Source organism: Pieris rapae, chromosome 5 (genome assembly GCF_905147795.1).
Source record: "Pieris rapae chromosome 5, ilPieRapa1.1, whole genome shotgun sequence".
Classification (NCBI taxonomy): domain Eukaryota; kingdom Metazoa; phylum Arthropoda; class Insecta; order Lepidoptera; family Pieridae; genus Pieris; species Pieris rapae.
Genome location: NC_059513.1, coordinates 2,028,129 through 2,050,110, shown reverse-complemented (window position 1 = coordinate 2,050,110; position 21,982 = coordinate 2,028,129). Strand labels below are relative to the sequence as shown.

The 21,982-nt window shown below is 32.4% G+C and overlaps 1 protein-coding gene across 1 annotated transcript in view; it reads right to left on the bottom strand.

Annotated features, from left to right (window-relative positions):
* The window catches only part of LOC110996390, a 111,422-nt gene that overhangs the window by 7,017 nt on the left and 82,423 nt on the right, over nt 1-21,982 (bottom strand). Inside the window, exons 5-10 of the mRNA XM_022264032.2 lie at nt 13,088-13,447; nt 8,389-8,698; nt 7,675-7,912; nt 2,051-2,217; nt 1,136-1,268; nt 596-720 (exon numbers count right to left, since the gene is read on the bottom strand). Coding sequence (XP_022119724.2) covers nt 596-720; nt 1,136-1,268; nt 2,051-2,217; nt 7,675-7,912; nt 8,389-8,698; nt 13,088-13,447 — 1,333 coding nt within the window. The remainder of the gene's footprint in view (nt 1-595; nt 721-1,135; nt 1,269-2,050; nt 2,218-7,674; nt 7,913-8,388; nt 8,699-13,087; nt 13,448-21,982) is intronic.

The window sequence follows — 21,982 nt, the reverse complement described above, 5'->3', positions numbered from 1 at the left end:
CCAGGGGACCTACTCCTTTGTAGACCCAAGGCCTCCAGACCCCTTAATATGCCTGCTGAAAGCCACTAGCAAACTTAGATTATCTGTTTAAATCACAATAAGTATTTTTTTAACCATCGGAATATAACTATAGCATTTCGTGTCAATATCAACATTCCAATAGACTCCAATCATATCAAATCCTTGTTTTTTAAAAAAAAGGATTTAAAAAAAATTATCTGTCACGATGTGGCAGTCTTTTAAAACGTTGATTATTCCAGTACTGTAATAAATTAAACAATAAATAATTAACACAATTAAACACTGTATTTAATATTTAAATCATTTCTGACATCATTTATTCGAAAAATTAAGAAATAAAAGAAAAAACCTCCTTAATTCATGGAGAAAGTGCACTAGGTCATGCACATCTAGTCTCTTCCATTAGACGATACTAATTAGTAATTTAAATTTAAACTACTGTACAGTAAGAATAACTCCATTTCAGCATAGGACAGTTTAGATGTTGTTTAAGATTGTTAGTGAAAATTTAGTGTTTTATAACTTTATTATCTTACAAATATATAATATATAGTTTTGTGTTGCAATAACTAACCTATACTAGTGTCGTAGGCGTGTAAATACTCCGAGGTCATGAATTGTCCCACAAGGCTGGATTTGCCTACGCCCGGACCGCCTACGACCACCACTCGGTATGAACTGAGACCGGCAGACGAGTCCCTGTTTACAATAAAGTATAAACATGATTTATTAATCAACATTGTATTGATAATTCTATTGAATACCTAACTATTATCTCGTTAGTTAAATCTAGCTCGATTTGAGCTATAATAGTTAGGTAAATATATCCGCCTTGACAAATCTATAGTAAGAATTAATATTACTAAAATATACCGCTATTAGAAAAATCGGTGGCGCGACAACCGCTTGAGACCTGGGCCTTAAATTTTTGAGTCTATGATTTATTTCAATCTAATAATGCAGGTGATTAGAAAATTAAAAATCGCCCAATTTAAATGGTATATGGCTGTAAATTTAGCAAAATAGTAGAATAATTAAAATAATACGCAAATATAATATTATGTTGGGTCACACCAAAGCAGGATTTCTTAGTATTATTGAATTTATCTTTAACCTGGAAGATGCCAACGAACAAGGAGCTGAAGCTCTGGTAACAGCTTCGGTACTGGAGGCGCTGGATGCTACCGATGTGTTTGACCTGGACCTTCTGGAACGCAGAGAGTCTCCACGATTCACCACTCCCTTACCTGCGAATTTATTTTGTCCTATCGTAATGGCACGCAATACTAAGTAATAGGTTTTCTGAATATAAACAGTCTTTCAGTACGTACCAAATGCTAAGATTTAAGTATATACAGCAGGTATTAGGAAAGTTGTCTCAAACTTTGAATTCCATATGTTGGCGTAATGTATATTGTAATGAAAGTTAATGGTGAAATAAATTTGCTGATAGATATTGGGAAAAAGATGGAGTCTGGAGGCCATTGATGCGATTAGTACAGAAGAAAGTTAGGATATTTAGTGACAAGAAAAAAACAATTATAATATGACAATTGAAATGTTTATTCATAAATGATAAAGATAAGATATAAACGGGCTTTACTATTATTATTATATATTTTAATGTATAATTAACTCGAAAATACATAATGTTTATATTTCGGTATATCTTTTTATTCTATTTTTTTTATCGATAAATCAATTGTGGTATCCATTTACCTACGTCTCCATATCCATAAAAAATATCTATCAAACAAATAAAATTGAAAAATGCAACCATTCCATCAGCATTTTCTTATGACGTTGTCACGTTCAACTATCGTCAGTACACCGACTTTACAGACAACCGATTTTTTTTTGTACATATTATGTATGATATCTTTGGCTAAATATTCAGTGTAATTGTATTTTTTATATATTTAAATTAGGCGTAGGATTAAGAAATAAAGGAAAGTTGTAGCTATTATTTGTCAGTCTAAAATAATATATTTATTATTATAATGGATACCCCATTACGAATTATAGTTACCGGTAATACTAAAATGCCGTAATCGATAGTATTCTTCCTCAACACCAGTGTTAGGCATAGATGCAACCCTGGCCCTCTGTTGTGGTAGACCAAGGAGTTGTCTTTCACCAGTGCGTGACCTGGCTGCTTTCACTGACTGGGATCTTGAGTGGTGTGGACTGCCATACCTAAGGAAAATTACAAATTAAAATTTTGATACATCCCATTCCTATTTTGTATTTAAAACAATAGATGCTAAAGGCATTATATATTATATGTAGACTTGGGGAAAATTAGGCTGTGCAAAAAATTAATCTGGAATTGTGTAGGTAAAACACAATTGTATGGCATTCAAGGTTTGTAATAATTTAGTCAAAACATAAAAAGACCTTCCTGCTAGAATTCATAAAAATCTACTTTATTTTAGAAAAAAATACTTTACTAATAATTTATTATTCGTGTGAAACTTTATAATTAATATTCATTTGATAACGTAATAATATATTTTAATGTGACATTTAATCACTACAAATAGTACATTAATTGACTAATTGATATTACTCATACTGTATGTAAATTGTGTATAAAAATTAAATTTCCACTAAAACAAAAATTATTCAAAAATCAAGACAAATACAAAATTTCTTTGACAAAATGCTAAAATTATTTCTCGTATCTGAGCTCGTGTTTAATTTTAATCACATTCCGTCGCTAAGAAGCCCTTAGCTATAAAAAAGGTTATTTTTATACCTACTTATCTTTGACCTATTTTTAAAGATTTCTTGATAGTTAGTGATAAGACGTTCATACTAGACTTTTTGAGAAATTATATTTAAAAATTTTGAACTTCCTTATTCCGTAAGTTCATAATATTGAGGAACGGTAAAGCTGATATTTTATAGGTTTCATTTGCAATTACTTAATGCCTCTTTATAGAGGTCGACTGTGTAGGCGTTTCGAAACTTCATTTTTGACATATCGCAATAAGAAATTATATAAATATCTATGTTTAAAATAGCTTTTTAATTATTTTAAAAACTGGTGTAAGTTAAAATCTTAGTCTTATATAAATTATATATATATAAATATACTAGCGGATCCGACAGACGTTGTCCTGTCTACACGTCTTTAATTTCAAAATTTCAATTTTTAATAAGCCATTTTGATGAAAATTATTATTCAAATGTTATGACAATATCTAACGATCCAGCACATGGTCACACACGATATAACACAATGATAACAAAACTTTTTTTAAATTTCGGGACAGACTAAAATTAAAATTCGAATATTATTTAAAATTTGATACTGCGATGGTAGCGCCGTCTGTCGGATCCAACGTAAAACATTCCAAAATCAACAACAACTAATAAATTGAAAATTAATTAAAAAAACATTGTCCAGCGGACAAAATTGTGAATCTAAACCATTCCCAGATCCCCTTGAACACACACAAAAAATTTCGTCTAAATCGGTCCTGTCGTTTAGGAGGAGTTCAGTCACATACACACGCACGCAAGAAATATATATATTAAGATATTTAATCATAAATATATATTATAGAGCATAACCCACTTGTTAAGTATAGGATTACGAAAGTTTTTTTTTTATCTTTGACGCCTATGTTGTAGTCTGCTGGAACTGTAATATCTATTAAGTAAGTTTTGATATAAATAACTAAATAATTAAATGATATACTTTGAGAAATCCCACAAGCAACAACTTTTAGAGTAGTTGAGGTAAATTGATTTATGTAAGAATGTTTTCAATTTCCCTAAACGCCATTTTCTTAATGAATGTCTCGAATAAGAATCGCGTGACAGGGGAAAATTTGTATTTGTGAAAGGGTTTATTGGCTATTAAAGTAATATTGCATGTCAACAAGTTTTGTACAATGATCACGGCAATTCGACACTTGTTTGAATCGTTTTTGTTAGTTAATTCTTGACTTCATTGGTATTATATTATGAGCGCAAAGTGAAGAAATAGATACAAATTTTGTAAAAAAACCTGTCCCAGGCCTAATAATAAATCTATTTTTATAAAATTACGTTAAATTTATGTTTGTGAAATTTTCATCACAACTACATTATTTAAAAAAAAAGTTAGTAAAAACATATTACACTGTTGCTTTTGATTTTCTTTAGCCCCAGTAACTGGACTGAAGACTCCGTAATAAATGAAGCCTGTGAGCCCTGATCTAATGAGGCAGTGTCATACTTGATACAGAATTATTCTTGGCACTTACTAGGGCTGTTGCCAAAAAAACTGTAGTCAGGATACTTACCGAAAATATTTAAATAAATATTAATCAAAATAAGATTTGGTGTCAGAATATTTTAATAAAACATGTGAATTTATTTTAACAGTTAGTGAAATACAATTTTTACATGCAGTCTGTACAAATGTTTTCCCTCAATTTCGGGAAATATTTGTGAAGTTAGCTTGTATCCCTACGCTTGAATTAAATTAATCACCGATATACCAAATGATTGATGTGAGACAGATTCTTAATCGAGTTGGGAGTTACACTAAACTCCGAAGCTCTTGATAATCTTTTGAGTAAGGGAATTAATGCTGTGCGCCCTGTGTGTGGGAAGGACTGCCTGTATTATACGACATATGGTATAATATAGGCAGTACTTTACTTTAGTATTTTTTGTAGGGAAAATGCATTCTTCTTTTACCTAAAAACATTAATATTTAATTCTTTAAAAATATGGATATGAAACTCCGCCCGCGCTCATCCATATCATACCATATATAAGTATGTATATTAATTGTGCATAGTGTTTTACATGTTAAGACTATATTTATTAGTATACTTCTGTTTGTTTTAATATATATTTTTTTGTATTTGTGAATCAATTTAAGGAATCTAATTTGATTGGACCATATATGTATCATGTATCTGATCCGTTTTCTTCTTAAATAAATAATAATATAATGGGTTTTATAGTAAATGCTTTTAATTTTGTATATTTAATCTTCTACCATAACAACAGGTAAACATTTCAAAATATGAAAAGCCTATAACATATAGACAATGCAACTCCAAATATATATTGTACATATACTGTGGGAAGTCATGAACATAACATTGTATATAAAATGCTAAGGTCACATAACAAACAGCCTTATAAGCTACATTGCTCCATTGATAACATTCGTTAAATCCCTAATACAAATTTAACACATTATTTAACAATAGAAATGTAGTAAATATATATAAGGCTGTGCTCTCTAATTGAATGAAAGTAAATAATGCCTGCGTAACTCGCAGTAATTAAATGTTGCGGGAAATAATTACTTCGCAATTACGACGATAAATGATTTCATTCAACAAATACACGTGGGACTAACGGTCTTGTTATTCTGTTTATAAGACTGTAATTCTTAGAAAGTACTAACCAGAGAGAACAGAGTAAAACACAAAAACAGATTACGCATAGTGATTGATCGACAGCGAAGTTTTTGGACTAGACCAGACTCTAGTAGATCCAATCATACGGATGGTAGGAGTGTAAAATAGGATTATAGGATCCTTATATCGGATTATAGATCATAAGGATTATGCAGACAAAAGACAAAAGTCTTTTACCAATGTACCAGCGTTGGTGAATAAAAAAAAAATATACAGAATCTGTCAATATCATAAAATAATATTTCGTTTATATTTAGGTTAGTTAGTCGTTAGTCAAATACACAGTTCGAAGTGCCTATGTCATAGCTTGGTTGATAGGAGAACTAATCGAAACGAGCGCCAACTATGACTTCCGTATATGACATTTAAACATTTAGGGTCTGTTTCACAATGTCCGGATAAGTTCCAAATAAGCTATTTATTACTTATTGGTAGGATAAACAGTATTGCGTTTCACGACTGTCAGCGCTATTCGTCATGAAACGCGAAGTATATAATATTCGGAACTTTTATCATTCGAATAATTTATGTGTTGCATAGCTATTTGGTACTTTATTCATACATTGTGAAACAGACCCTAAAACGAATGTAGTTAGACGTAGCACTGTCTCATATCTGTCACCCTTAGCGTTCAAAATCATTGAAACTACAGTCGAATACTTTACAAATTGAAGTGGTCAAAACTGACATACATAGTTTTTATCGTAGCAAAAAAAATAAACAGTTTCATAGCATCATAAACAATTTTCAGCATATTTTCACGTTCATTAATTTCGTTGGCCTTAAATTGGGTATACATTTAATTTATATATGGTTAAAAAGCTTCACGAGCGGTGTCTTTGGCTAGGAGTTTTGTTTATTAGGATTTCGGAAAAACATGAAGATCATCACTTTCTTCCCATAACTTAGGCACAAGAGATCTCTAACTTGCCTGTTAGACGGACAAATAGTGATGAAACAGATATATAGAGAAATAAATAACTGAGGCACAGACCTACTTTGTGGAACCAGCTGCCCACTGAAGTATTTCCGAACCAATTCGACTTAGGGTCCAAGAAAAGAGCGTACCAATTCTTAAAAGGCCGGCAACGCACTCGCGAGCCCTCTGGCATTGAGAGTGTCCATGGGCGGTATCACTTAACATCAGATGAGCCTCCTGCTCGTCCCCTGTTCTATAAAAAAATGAAGTGGTAGCGCTACTGATTTCTTTAAACAATTAAATTAAATTCATGTATATGTTACGGAGTTTTTACGTTTATACCTTAAAACATAATGTAATAAATTTTTATCTACGAAACGTGGATTCGAATTACTTAGAAGAGGCCTTGTTATCTTTTCCTTTTTCTCTTTATCTTTTTCATTGTTTTATTTAACAATTTGTTTACACCTCTAAAGTCTTCAGGATTATGGGGGCGAGATAAAAGGTATTTTTTAGCCTAATTCAACACGCTTTTTATACTTTTTTACTGAATTTTTTGTAATATTTCTCGTGAATTAATTTTTATTTTAACACGGAAAACGGTCAGGAGGCTCACTTGATGTTAAGTGATACCGCCCATGGGCATTCTCAATGAATTAGTACGCTTATTGTTCTCCGTAAGTCGAATTGGTTCGGAAATACGTCAGTGGGCAGCTGGTTCCACATGACTGCCTTAAATATAATGGCTTAATTAAAAGTTACTTAAAATTTGTATATGCCGCGTATGAGTGAGTAAAGGTGGTCCATAGAAAGAAAGAAGACAGTCATAAAGAGAGAGATATATTGAAGATAGGAAAACTGTTTAATTATACTTAGTCTGGCCATAAATACTGATACAATTAAAAATAAACCAAATATTGTATTTGAATTTGGAATCTGTCATTTTTATATGATTGCTCATATTTAAAAATGGAGTGAGGCGATGAAGAGAACCGAATCGCTGTGATTGCATCACACAAAGTAGGTATGGAGCCAAATGCAATTTTTAAAACTCTCGATATGCTTGGTATTAGTAAAATATTTGTGTACCGGGCTATTAATAGGTACAATGGGACCTCCTCTGTTTGTGACAGAGGAGGTCCCATTATTGTTATAATAAGAATATACTATTTGATAAGTATTAAAAATGCAAATTACGAAGATGAAAATCTTGGGTTGTACAGCTTCTGAGGCCATTCTGTCATACCTTATTTAAATTAAACCTGAATTCTCGATGAATGAACCCACTTATACCTGACCTACCTTTTATCAAACTCGTGCAAATCTTCCGAAGTGAACTGGCTGGTAACGTCTAACAACTGCTGAATGTGATCACAGGCTCTGCTGTTCCGCCTGGCATCTTCTGCGTCTCTGATGAGGATGGTAGAACATCCACCGTAGTCTAGAGAGAGGGAAGGTTGCTGCACGACTATGGTGGTACGACCAGCCGGCATAGAAGATGCTGAGTCCAGAGGATTTGCCGTAACATGGACTTGTGCTGCTAGAAAATGTATGATATGTTTCTTTTGTAAGATGGATTATTGTATAGTATTACTTCGAACTCAAACTCAAATTTGTATTGCATTCCTTATATTAATATTTTACAGGTGACACGTTTAAATTTATAACAATAAGGTTAGGTACTGCAATGTGCCTATCAAATGTGTTAGAAAGGCATGCTTCATCATAGGTAATACATTTCTATTTTTACAAGATACATTATTTATTTGCTTTGGCTTCACTTTGCGAAAAGAAGAATGAACTTAATATTATTAATAATAAACTTAACTTTTATAAAATACATTAAAGTCTATTGGTCAGACACTATGTAACAGTTAATAACTCTTCTTATATAACTTGGATATAAATAATATTAAATATTTGTAGTATGTCTATGATATACTAAACATGTTTTTAAGTAGAAAAACAATATTAAAATTAAATAATAAATAAATAATTTTGCCTAACTTAACTTACCAGTTGACTGTCGTCTTGACGATGGTGGTGGAACGGAATGCTGGTGGGTTGATCTCCTTCTGGTGAAGACCTCTGTCCCCTCTAGTTGCTTCCGCAGCCTCGCCACTTCATCCTTATAATATTCCTTGTCTTTCTTGACCCTGGGCTCACTTCCTCTCCTTACAGCCTCGGGTTCAAAATTGAAGTGCGTTTCGTATTTTGTTTGTGAAACTTTTGGACTTTTTGGTGGTTCTATCTTTTCATATTGCATTGACGTAGAGGGCGCTGTTAGATCGGGATTCGGTTGACTTACTTGGGTTTTATTGCGAGGCTGGGAAAATATGATAAATGTTAGTATTCGATTTGATGAGTACTCTATTATGATCTGAGTTTAATTCCAATCAGAATTAATAATTCAGATCTAAATGTAATTATGGTTACATACGACATATCAGTTTCAGTTATCAGAGTCAGTTGTGATATAAAGGGCGAACTTAAGAGAAGAACTGGCAGAAATCTCTCCTTTACCATTGTAGCGTGTCGTAGATACACACTAAAATGTACATACTATATTGTGTAAAATTTTCTATAATGTCTTGATGTATGTGGCAGCATAAATACAGGACACTAAGAAAAAAAGAAAACAGACGTCACTCAGAACATAATTTTAAGAGAACATGTGTTTTTTTCCTTGAAGAAATACTCAAGGGAAAGAGATAAGAATATAAATTAATTACTGTTGTTTGTGAAGAATAAACTAATTAACAAAGATAAAAATGGGTTGTTAAGATACAACAAGATACAAGATAGAACATCCCATACTATTTTTAATACCTGCTGATTCAAAGGAACTTATTTTATATAACTATTAGACTATAATAAAGGAACTTAAAACATTTATGCTAATAATGCGTTTGCTTAATCTACTTTCGCTGCTTACTAAGTACTATTAGAGATTAAACTGTCCCATATAGTGGCTGAGGTTAGTTTTAAAATTCGGTTATTTTTATGCTCGCTAGAGGCACTGGCCTAGATTCCCACGTAAGCTATCGCGTTCGTCTATGAATAATAACACATTATGTATCTTAGGTGATATCAGCCCATTGCTTGGAATAAAGCGAAACATTTTGGCTTTATGTAACGAGCATCGGCACGTAGGAAAATCACTTTCAAAAAATCATATTTAAATATTAGTTATATTTTGCTAAAAACCTACAAAATAAGTCATCTTTATTTGTGTTTAACCCTGTACTAGAACAACAATCAAATGTATATCTAGTTTCTAGAGTTATCATATTTTCCATATTGTATTTGACATCGTCAAGACGAAATTGTAACCTTAGGAGCTATTCATTTGGGAATACAATGTTCTGTTACAAATATATTTCTAACCTAGGTCAGGTTTATTTCGTATGTTATAAGTTATGATATTAATTTATTTTGTAATTCTACAGGAAACAAAAAATATATAAAATCAAACAATTACTATTAGTATGTAATATTTACAAAAAGATTAAAACATTTACAAAAGGGAAAAAACAATTATTAATTAATAAATTAACTGAGTAATATCTAATTTGGTTGTGATGTGTGATGGTGTAAAAGTGAGGGTAGGTAAGTATGTACGTACGGTGTGTATATGGGGTATACTAATGATGCAGGTGATTTTGCACTGTGAATATTATTAATACTAATTTTTCGCAACAGGCTTGTTTTTGTCAAGGCTTAAATATTGGTCGGTCTAGTATGGGCTGTGCGATACAGGTTAGTTAGTTTAGTTTAGTTTTTGGCATCGTTAGTTTTGATGTGAGGAACATGAGATGATATATGTTATATAATAAACTTAATATGTGAATATATAATTGTTGTAAAACATTCTATATTTAAAAACTAAATAATCAGGATATAATCAATATTAATTTACAAAATTGAATTCGATTTAGTAGTTAAATTTCTGAAAGTACATTCAGTTTTCGTATTTAAGTTCCCAATTTCATGGGTTAATATGGCCGATGTTTTAGGCGGTTCACCCCGACTTTTATAAATTGGGACATTACTGAGCCAAGTTCAAAGGGGCTTCTAAATAGTCATCGTTAGACGCACGCTACAGCTATTTACTTCAGGATCAAGTGACTGTGTTCAGATGAAAGCGTGCTAAGGCTTTTTAGCTTGTTTTTCATTACAGACACAGAGATTCTTTAATAGACTGTAATGCGTTAATCAATAGTGATTCTCTGAAATATGAGCTTGGAAATAAAGTAAAATTGGCCATTTTTCGTACTGGCCTCTTTGACTTCACACTTCCACTTTGGAATTGGAATTCCTGATTCGAAATTCAATTTTTTTCAGCTATTTATTTTTGTTCTGTTTGAGAACCATTCGTTTCATTTTTTTTAAACCTAGCTACTAAACAACTAAGACCGGTCGCTCTAGGTCACTGCTGCTTCACGACAACACTAGACTACACAATGCACAAAAGAGGAGCTTGAATTGGAATGTCTAAGACATCCACCGTACTCCTTTTTGTTTTAAATATGGATAACTTCATGTAAGGTTTCGAATACTTAAATGATCCTAATCCTTGAGATTGATTTGCTCCAGTTCAAATAATTTGTATTTAAAACTTGGCGATTGAATAGAGTGGCGGAAAGTTTCTTGCCAGTTCTTTTTACCCGCTCTACGCCCTTGACTTGCGAACTGGTTGTAAATGTAAATGTACAATTAATTTAATTTGTTTTTTGACGTTTATACATGTATATGAATAAAGATATTTTGAGTTTGAGTTTAAGGTAAAAAAATCTTTTCTGAAGCGGAAGTCGAAACCGCCTTCAAAGATTTGATTGATAAAGATACCAATTAACTACTTAAATATGGCAAAAGTGCATTGATAATAATGGTACAAAATTTAATTAATGAAATATATCCTATTTTTTAGTTATTTTTCTCCTATGCATGAAAAAAGGGTTAACTATTTCAAAAATCTTTTTTTTTATCCATCTGCAATCAGCCTGTTTTTATCAGTTTTTATGAAATGGGCCACCATTTCATTAGGGAACGCAAATCCAATAGTTTTATTTGCGTAATTCTAAACTATCAGACTGCAGGAAGTTTTGCGCTTTTCAGTCGACCGACACAGACTGTCGTTTCCAAGAGGCCGAAGCTAGGGCGTTGACGTCACCTTTGGTATCGTACGGCTGATGTTTAAATTCTTCAATTCCCAAGTATATCTGGACCACGGCGTACCACTTAAATATCGCAGTGTTTTGTTTGTAGCCGCTGCAGGATTTCCATATAAGAGCGGCTTGCTGACCCCCAGAGCAGTATGCCATATGACTGCATTAGGTTTATTACAGTTTTGTAGATGAGAAGATTATTTTCCAGACTGAGAGCTGAGACTTACACCAGTTTAAAAAAAAAAAAAGTTATTTGATATGTTTTAAACATAGACATGTATATGTTAGTATTAAGTACGGTTTTATTTACTTTAGTATTGTCTTTTATTAACATAACTTTTACACATTTAAAGAAAACTCTTTTTTACGGATTAAGGTCATGTATTATTGTATTTAAACATATAATTATTTAGACATAATTTTAAATTTAAACCGTGACCACGCACGCTGTAAAGCATGCGAAACCGTCGGTTTAAATTTAAAATTATGTCTCAATAATTATAAGTTTAAATACAATAATACATAACTATAATCCGTAAAAAAGTGTTTTCTTTATTTACTTTATTTGGTTTATATTGATTATCAATTTGAGTGTAAAGAGGGAAAAGATTGCATTATATCCATCGCCAAAAATGATTTTCTTCGTAATTTTTATTTGGATACAGATAGGAGATCGGTCGACTGTCACGGTCTGATTTCAGATGGTTTTCTATCTGAGGTTGTACAGTACGGACGCGGAGCACGAAGAATTTCGTAGAATGACCCCTCATCTTATGTCTTTGTCGCTCGCGCATAAACATATTGCCGTTGCGCTCACACAGATGCAGTGACCGCCGTATTCAGAGATTGTAAACCTTTTAGTCATAACCATAAAGACATGTGGTGGTGCACATGTACTTTGGTTTGTTTTGTTATAAGTAGTATATATGTTATAGTATAGTATATAAGTAGTAACGTATCTGGCAAAACATCTGATAGTTCATCAGAAATAGATGCCTCTGACTAAAATTAAATGTTTTTTTTAAGAGTATTTCTGTTTTTTTTACCAAATCTTAGTCGCAATCATAACTTTTCCTTTTTATAAATCCATCAAGCCGTTTAGTCTAAATAAAAATCAAAGCTACCGTTTTTAATATTCGTACTTATAAAAAAAATGTTTTTAACCACTGGCAGTAGGCCCAAAGGTCATTGTACGAAATTCTTCGTGCTCCGCGTCCGTACTATAGATATATTATTGCGTTCAGCATCCTGACCGTAGCCGCTGATGGTGGGTCGCTACAATATTTATTATTGCCTTTTGAGTAAAATCTCATAAATACGGCTAATGCTTTACATGGGGGTTTTAGAAGGGTCTTCTCTGTTTATATATTTATAAAAGTTTCCACACAGATTATAAAAACTTAAGGAAAATTTATTTTAAAGTATGTATAATAATAGAAACTGTGTTATGTTTATTATAACGAAATATAGAGATGTATCCAAATATAAAGTATTTACTGAGAAATCGTTATTTAATCATTTTTTTTTACCAAAACTTGCGTGCTTACCTTTTCAGGTTTCTTGTGATTCTGATGAGGTTCTGGTATAGGTATATCGAAGATAAACCTCCCTGGTCCAGGCCTAGGTGATTCCAGGGTGTCTGTGGCTGATTGGGGAATGGCGTAGGATGGGGGGTCGAATTCTCCGCTATCCTGCCCCCTATGGTAATGTGGGGGTGCTGTAGAGGGAGGGTTTTCTGGGGGGTTAGGTGGAGGGGTGTCGTCTATAAGGTTTTGGAGTTCTGGTGGATCGGCTTCTGCGTCCATGGAGTCATCGGTCCCGGTGATGGAGGTGAGGGCTGTGGCTGCAGAGTCTGTGCTGGTGTTTATGGTTTTGTCTGATGTTGTGCTGCTGCTCATCACCACTACCTGTAATTTATAGACATAATATACATTGTATCAGCTAATAAACTAAATGAAAATGTAACTTAAAACAAAATCAAAATTAGTGGCACAATATAAAACTTATAATACAATTTCTGAACGCAACTATTATCAATGTCAAACAAGTGTTGTCAAAGAATTTCTTGACAAGCACCGAGTTATTGTTATTTGCACTGATTTTAATTGACTTCAAAGAACACAGAGAACGAAAGAATTGGATGTTTTTTTACCCCTTTATAAAGTCTTATTGACTTTTTACTACTCTTTAGTCTCTTTCTATTCAATTGTATTCACGCTGTAATGAAAAGAGACAGACGATAGTTTAAATAGTGCATAGACTGATTAATTTTGTATAGTAGGGAAGTAGCCAAATGTCTATGAATATCAGAGATAAGGAATGATGAAATATGTTGAAGAAGTCACTTAAAAATCTCGATAGTTTTTCCTTTTAATGTAATAGTTAATACAATAATAAAACATATACTTCTTATTTTTATACACAGTTATTTATTGAGTATATTAATGAATTTAATGTAAACATAATCTTAAAACTAAATATAATATATTACTTTACACATTATACATTTAATTATATTAATATACAATTACAAACTAAAAATATAACTAAATATATGTATGTATTTATACACATACATTTGCAAAAATTGTAGATGAAGAAACATTTGAATTTATTAAAATAAACGTAGTGAGCTATTTTCTATAGCTACTTAACTAACGAAGTTGAAAAGTTAAATTTATTGAAATAAACGTTTCATTTTTATTCATACGAAGCACTTGCATAGTTTTAGTTCTTTAAAAACTAAAAGTGTACTTTGAATAAAAATTTGCTAACATAATATTACCGCTAAAATCCGTCTGAAGGTTTAGATATACGTATGTACGTGTCCACAGAGGATAGAGAACTGAGTTCGCTAGCTTAAAAAAATCTTGAACTAACTTCGGCACCAGGTTAGCCACCCACGCCACTGCTAGTTACCAATACTATTTACTTAACATAAGTTTTTAATACCACAATAATATAGTCAAGGAGCTAGAGAAGAAAGTGACAAAGTCAAACATTTGTTAGCGAAGTGCATGTAAACATTTTGAGAGTAATTGCGAAAAAATACAAAGAAACTTACAAAGCTTTTATTGAATCAGTGAAGTAGTCGTAACCATTAACATCCATTTTTAAAAGCTAAACGTTGCTGAGAGCCAACTCTGTATTGTTCGCTGGGAATGTTCGCGATGCACTTTCTCAGTCTGCAGTTTGTTGCAATATTTCATTTAACCATTCTATATCATAGATGCAGTCTTTTTTATTGTCTATCGATTTCTTTATCAGATTTACAGAAATTTTATTCGGATGTTGTCTTGTTGGGTGTCTGAAATCTTTGACAACGCTTCTTCAGCAAACTAACATTGCTCATAAAACGCTCGGCAAATTCGTAATTAAATTTTTTATCTTTTAATCTGAAAGCGTAATTTAAATTTTTAATCTAATTAGATTTTGAATCTACTGAAGCCTTAAAACGTATCTTGGCACGATTCCTACTTTCAAATACATACGCACACACACCCATTCATATCCTCACACATTGACGCATACTTAATGTCTTATACGTGTTTGATTAGTTGTAACACTATAAGTACTTTCAACATGTACCTTGTACCACGGAATAATCGTTATTTAGTTACCCACAACACAGAAACTCGCTAGTGTGTAACTAACTATTCCTATTCCATGGGGCCGATAAGTATTACGCAAGTACTACAGGGGGTGCGGGGGATCTTTTATTTTCTTATTTGGTGATCACGTCGACATAAATTATTTACTACAGATTACTCACACATTGTCCATGCTTGAAAACGAAATGCATTTTTGAGGATTCCTACAAAACGTAATACGTTTTACAATTAATAATTACTTTTTAAGAGCTTTGCTTAGAGAAACAGGGGGGGAGGATACATTGCAGTAAATCTGCTTATATCTATATATCCTATTCCATTATTATTCATTATTAACAGGTCCATCAAGGGTCTGGTCTGATTCTACACAGAAATCATAAATTTACATACATTACTATGCTAAGTATATTCTGTGGCCTGTCCCGGCTTTGATGAAGTATTTTTTAAACGTAGTATTCTTAAGTATTAAAAAATCGGACCATTTGTCTACGATTCTAATATATTGTTATTGAAAATTTTGGCTTGATAAATTTATCGATTCATTCATTAAATATTTATAGTTATGAATTAAGCTTTCATATATACGTCGAATGCTAGTTACATATTACTATATTATGTATTACATTCGATAGACCATGGAAAATGAGGTAATCAATGACGCGGCGAAAGGGACACACCTTTGTTGCACAAAAGCCGCATTGCGGGACTGAAACAAAATTACTATTGATATCACTTGAACCAAAATATTACTTATGGACGCATAGAACCTTCGAGATCTCACAAATTATCTGCCACCAAAGCCTTGGTCTCAGTTTCCAGTAAATTTACGGAATCTTCTATCAAACCTATAATATGTATAAAAATGTGGGAACTAATAATTAGTAATAAGACGTTTTTAATTTGTATCTAGTGCCACTAAATAGATATCATTGTACCTCAGTATGCTATATACATAAATGAATGGACCAATTTTGATGCGTTGTTTTTTGTTATAAGCTTCCGTATTCGAGACCGTTAATTAATATTGTAATATAATATGAAGATCTGTTTAAGTTTTTTTATGTAACAAAGGCTGAACCATTTCGACGTTAACATAGTCCGGAAATAGTGCGCAGCTAAACATAGTGGCAGTTATGATTGTTGCTGTTCAAATCTTAAACACATAATGTGTATTTACACTGATAATGGAAATCAATCCATATTTGTGCTGGAGAAGCAGGCTGTTCGGGGTATTTGTTGTGTTACCCTACGGGAGTCGGTACGGAATAAGTTTAAAGAATTAAATATTATCACACTCTCTGGTCAATATAGAGTATATAAAGCGTTGTTGTATGTATGTATAAATAAACGATTTTAAAAGAAATAGTGACTTTCACCAGTGTAATACTCGAAACAGAACTAATTTAAGATAAACTCAAACACTCATTATATAGAAATTGTTTTCTTTTTTACAATAAACTCCCAAGAGAAATTAGAGAATTATCACTAAATAAATTCAAAGCCCTCATTAAAATAAATTAATCAATAAAGCATTTTATACCTTTGACGAATATGTAAATGATCCTTTAGATTGATTTGCTCCAGTACAAACAATTTGTACGACTCAAAAATTAGCAATTACAAAGAGTGGCGGAATCTTCCTTGGCAATTCTTGCCCGCTCTTCACCCTTGACTTGCGAACTGGTAGTAAATGGAAATACAGAATCAATGTATAATCTTTTCTGTTGATGTTCTTTCGTTGATACTTATACTTGTTTACCTATATGAATAACGTTATTTTGAGTTTGAGTATGAGTTAATGGCTATCGGGGGTAACTATATTTTATATCCGTACCAATCAACTAAATCAGAGCTATGGCTTTATCTAAAGTACTCACCTCTCATTCTATCACACGGTTAACGTAATTTGATAGTAAGAAACGAAACACCACATTACTTAAAAGAGTCGAATTAGATTGATGTATTGTTTACAAAAAGGATTAAATCTTACGACATACAAGGAATGGATTAGCTAATTAAATGATCGATAGAAATCACATCATTTTGTTTTAAATAATAAAAGAATGATTATTTAATATATACGACTGAAATTTAATTACACTTTTTATTATACGATAACTTTATGTCACACACAGCGATATAAAAACACTCTCGCAAATCATTTCAAAACAATTCCGAACGCAAAATTCTAAGCAAAAATTTTGTTTAACGTATAACAATGTAAAAGCTAAGCTTAAGCTTAAATTTTACTGTTATATTGAGACACCTGCCCACGCTTATATTACTCATAACACAGACTATACTTAAACCACTACCACCAGAATAAATTTACATCACTGGGTAAACATTGTTTGTTCTTTGTAACACTCAAAATCATACGTATCATCATATGTATCATATATGTTACGATTCGTCTCGTTTAAAAAAAAGTTATTTTTGCATTTATAGTTTCTTTTATGTTCTTAATTTGAACTTTGATATTCTCGATATCGCTCGACGTCTGATTTAAACAATTATTCTTTCACGTGGAATCGTCCCTATCTTACATCTATTCATTTTCGAATTATATTTTGGAATTAATGTTTCGGAAAAAAAACCTGTACATTGAATAGTGCACGTATTGAATCGGGTTAAGCTAGATTCAGAATTAATCCTGAAACTATCAATCGTTTGATATGTCAGCCGATTTCATTTCAAGGATAATTGGAATTAATTTGCCGACTCTCCATCAGTTTAATCACACATTAGTGGCCGATCAATTTTCATGCGAAAACATGAGTAATTTATCAAAGAGACACCTAAATTTGCCTGAATACATGATGATGTAATTAATCCCCGTTACTTTCTGTATCTTTCTGGGTTGTGATCATGAAATTATAATATTTACTGCATAAGTATTTAAAAAAAAATTGAGTCTTAAATTAAATAAATAAAGTTTACATTGTGCAGGCATGTGTGAAGTAATAGACCGGCTACCCACTCGCGAGCCTACTAACATTGGGTGAGCCTACCAATTTTCCCCCATTTCTATAAAAAAAGCATTATAGCTTATGTGATTTTAATCAATTTTAAAAATTCCTTCACCCACAGAAACATAAGTTATTCCGTTATATAATATAAATAATTGGTTGTAATATATATTTGTTTTCTGTTTCTATGATACGAAGCTGCTGGTACGAACTAAGAGTATAATCGCAAGCAATTTCAAAATGCATATTAAGGTATTTTGCTACGCCAAGGCTACGCCGTAGCGTGTTACTTACAAGGCCCAATAGTTCTTTAGCATAGTGCAAAGATTAGATAATCTTTAATTAAAACTGATGTTCTTCACACATTCCTGTCTATATAGTAACGTTTTTTCGAAATAGTTTTGTTTGTATATATGTTTTTTAGGGTTAGTTTCTTAGGTACAACAGCCTATACTGGAAATTTATCCGTATGTATCCTGATTTGTTTAAAACAAGGGAAGATACAAAGACCCTTTACTCACTGTGACCTTATCGTAAAGGCCACCTGGTTCCGCCTACGTCCATATTAGGATTGCGTCAATCAGGGCCATCCTCAGTAAAAATATATAACAAATTACCGGAAAGTTTGAAGACCGAGACAAATAACTTGCCAAATTTGGAATTATTATTATTTATGTTTTATACATAATAAATCAAAGAAAAAAAAAGAAATATAAAGCTTATTTGGATATATGGCCTCCAACTTGGGGGTAGCGCAAGTGATACCAACATAAATAAAAACAAGAAAATCCAGCAGACAACAAGTACCATGGTACCAATTACAAAGTTTACTAACACTATGAAATGACTCTTTTAAATTAATTAAACTTAGATTAATTTTAAAATTAAGAGATCACAATGTATATTATATGAAATAAATAATTACGATTTAATTCGTCTTTTTCAAATACAACCAACGTCATATAACCATACTTGAATATTATGTAAAATCTGTCGCAATTCAGTAAATTAAATGATGTACGCCACTCGAACACATTATTCTTAAAGAGGCTTCTTTCAGCTTTCATTATTTGAAATTGAATAAAAATTTACCTTCGCATGCCTTGTTTCTTAGATATAAAGAACAATACGGACACAATGGTCTAATTTTTTTTATTGGTAAGTCGAGAAAATAACGGTTTTCGGAGACAGTCCTAAAACTGTCTTTTCAGAGTATGAATAGTTGTGGAATAGAGATTTATCTCAGCGTTAGCAGTTATTACTCCTGCTTCTACTTCCAATAGAGGAAAACCATTATATAACGGACTTCTACAAAATTATCTATTAATAAATAAGCTAAATATCACTTAAAACATTTATGCCAATCAAGAAAAATTATTTGCATTTTGCAGTCAAAGTCTTTAAGAAATTTTTCCATATCATAAAATTTCTGTGTAACCGCATTCCGGAACACTTCATACTGTTTATCTTTCAAATAACGTTCACTTTACGAGATCGTAAAGCAACCATCCATTTCGTAGCTCTTCACTGGTTTATGACCACACATACTGCGAATTTAAGTATATTTTTATTCGTTCAACAATCAAAAGCAATTTCTGTTATTTAAGAGTTCGTAGTTCAATTTGCTGAGAAGTTTGGCTAAGAGATCTATCTCTGTGCACGGCATTACTCTGAAACTCACAATATATTTGTTCCCAATTCCGATGTGGTATAGATATACGTAGCGCTGATTTCGTAAGCGTAATATACTTACAAAATCGCTGTGCTCGGTGATTTAATACGTATCGTTTATTGATCCAAATAATGGGAGTCCAGAAATTCAATCTTCTCAGACCTTTTCTTGGTAACTTTTGTGCATAATCTTCAGAAAAGACTTTTGATGGTCTTTCGCCTTTCATTCATCGTCGTAGAAGCAGTTATAGCTACCACTGATACTTCTCCTTTTACATACTTATTGTAATACTAGGTATTGATATGAATTGAGGAAAACAACAAAAAGTAACCCTGTATGTTCCAGAGAGTAAAGTACAGTTATGTAAATATTTTCTGGTGTACCAGTTGAGTAGGAATCAGTTCAGTCAACAACTCTTGTTTTATCACCACAAATATGTAGGGCCAGTTGGGCCTCACAGGACAAAACGAAACGTAATGTTTCACGTTAAAGCCCTATCCCAGCACGAATTACTATGTCATTGTCTCGGGGTGGACTGCGGTGTGCAGTAAATATTAAAACGATCCTGACCACCAGTATAAAGAGGTAACGCGACTAAATCTCTGGACTGCATTTCCAGACTACGGGGTGATCGTCAAGATCCACGACTGTTTTTATGTAAAGTAGGAACAAATTTCAGTATAATTAGTATACTTATTATTTTATTATGTAGCCAAGTTCACATTTCAAGGATCTTCATTCTCGCTTAAATGTCATTGCTTGTGGCGGCGTCCATGCGTCGGGTTGTCTCTCTCCCTAAAATATGGCGAGAGGGCCGATAGCTGGCTATGCGTCATAATCGTGAACGATTGCTACTTGTGGTGACTGGTCGTACTTGAAGTCGTGTATACGGTGATGTTACATATTTTGACATTGCATTTGCGTGTTGTTTCCACGAGAATGTAAATGCGTGCTCCTATTTCACCATGCCTCCTGCCATTAATTTATATTATTACTATTTATTACTTAAAATGTCATGTTCTTGGTACTTAATTTTTCATATTATTGTTGTTATTGTTAAAATATCTTGTGAAACATGGTTGTTGCAGCTCCTTACAAACATTGTGTAAAACAAAAAAAAAATGGGGATTTAAAAGAGTGATGGAGAGTTTATTGCCAGTTCTGCTCTTCCTTCTCTACGCCCTTGATTTGAAAACTGGCAGTAAATGTAAAATTTAATGTATATATCTTTTATGGCGTTTATAAGTGTACATTGTGTTACCTATATAATTAAATTATTTTTTACTTTGACTTTGAATGGAGAGCTGGAGAGATGGAGAGCTGAAGCGTTGAAGCGCGCCGGCCCGTAATAACATTTAGTAATGTAAAACATTTAAATGGCTTGCGATTAAAATATCGTGTAAATTTCAAATTTATGTTCTATATAAATTTTCGTCATCAAATGAATTCAAAGTGTCAAAAATTGGCTATGTTTGGATATTATGTTTTGTGTGCGATCTGATCTTTTAAAAATGGATACGAAAACTACTCCACCATATATTTTTCATATACTACTACTTTACGAAACGATAATAAAAAATGGAAAGAAACAATGTACTTTTTTGGAGTTTGATGACCGAAAGGGTTCTTAACGAGTATGCGCTTACTCGAGGAATTTTTCAACCAATCACAATAGGACGCAAAATTTCGTCTTCTCACCCCCAGAACCTTGTTAAATAATTAATGCCCAAAACGGCACCTTATATTTATCTATATATAGTATATATAGATACAAAATTTGAATACCCTGCCCTAGTTTCGAGAAAGTTCTGAATACCTGTTATTGCTAAGCTAATACACCTAACAAGTTTCTAAAGCTGATGCTGACGTCACTAATTTAACTTTTCGATTCGCATGTTAAACTAGTGTTTAGTTTTAAGGGGAAACCCCATAAAAGCAAATACACTAAAACAGTATTAGGAAAAGTTTAAATAGTAAAAGTAACACCCATGTGTTATATCATTTTAGAAAATAGAATTTAGTTTAATTAAGAGGTCATTTGTAGTGGTTGCCGTACAGTATTTATCCATTTTCGAACCCATAATTTTCTTGGTCTTGCAATTTCAGCTTCCAAAACTTCCTCGGTTTCACCGCACCGTGTTTAACACTTTTTTCAGTACTTCTTCCAATTGCAAGCGCGCTTTTCGATGT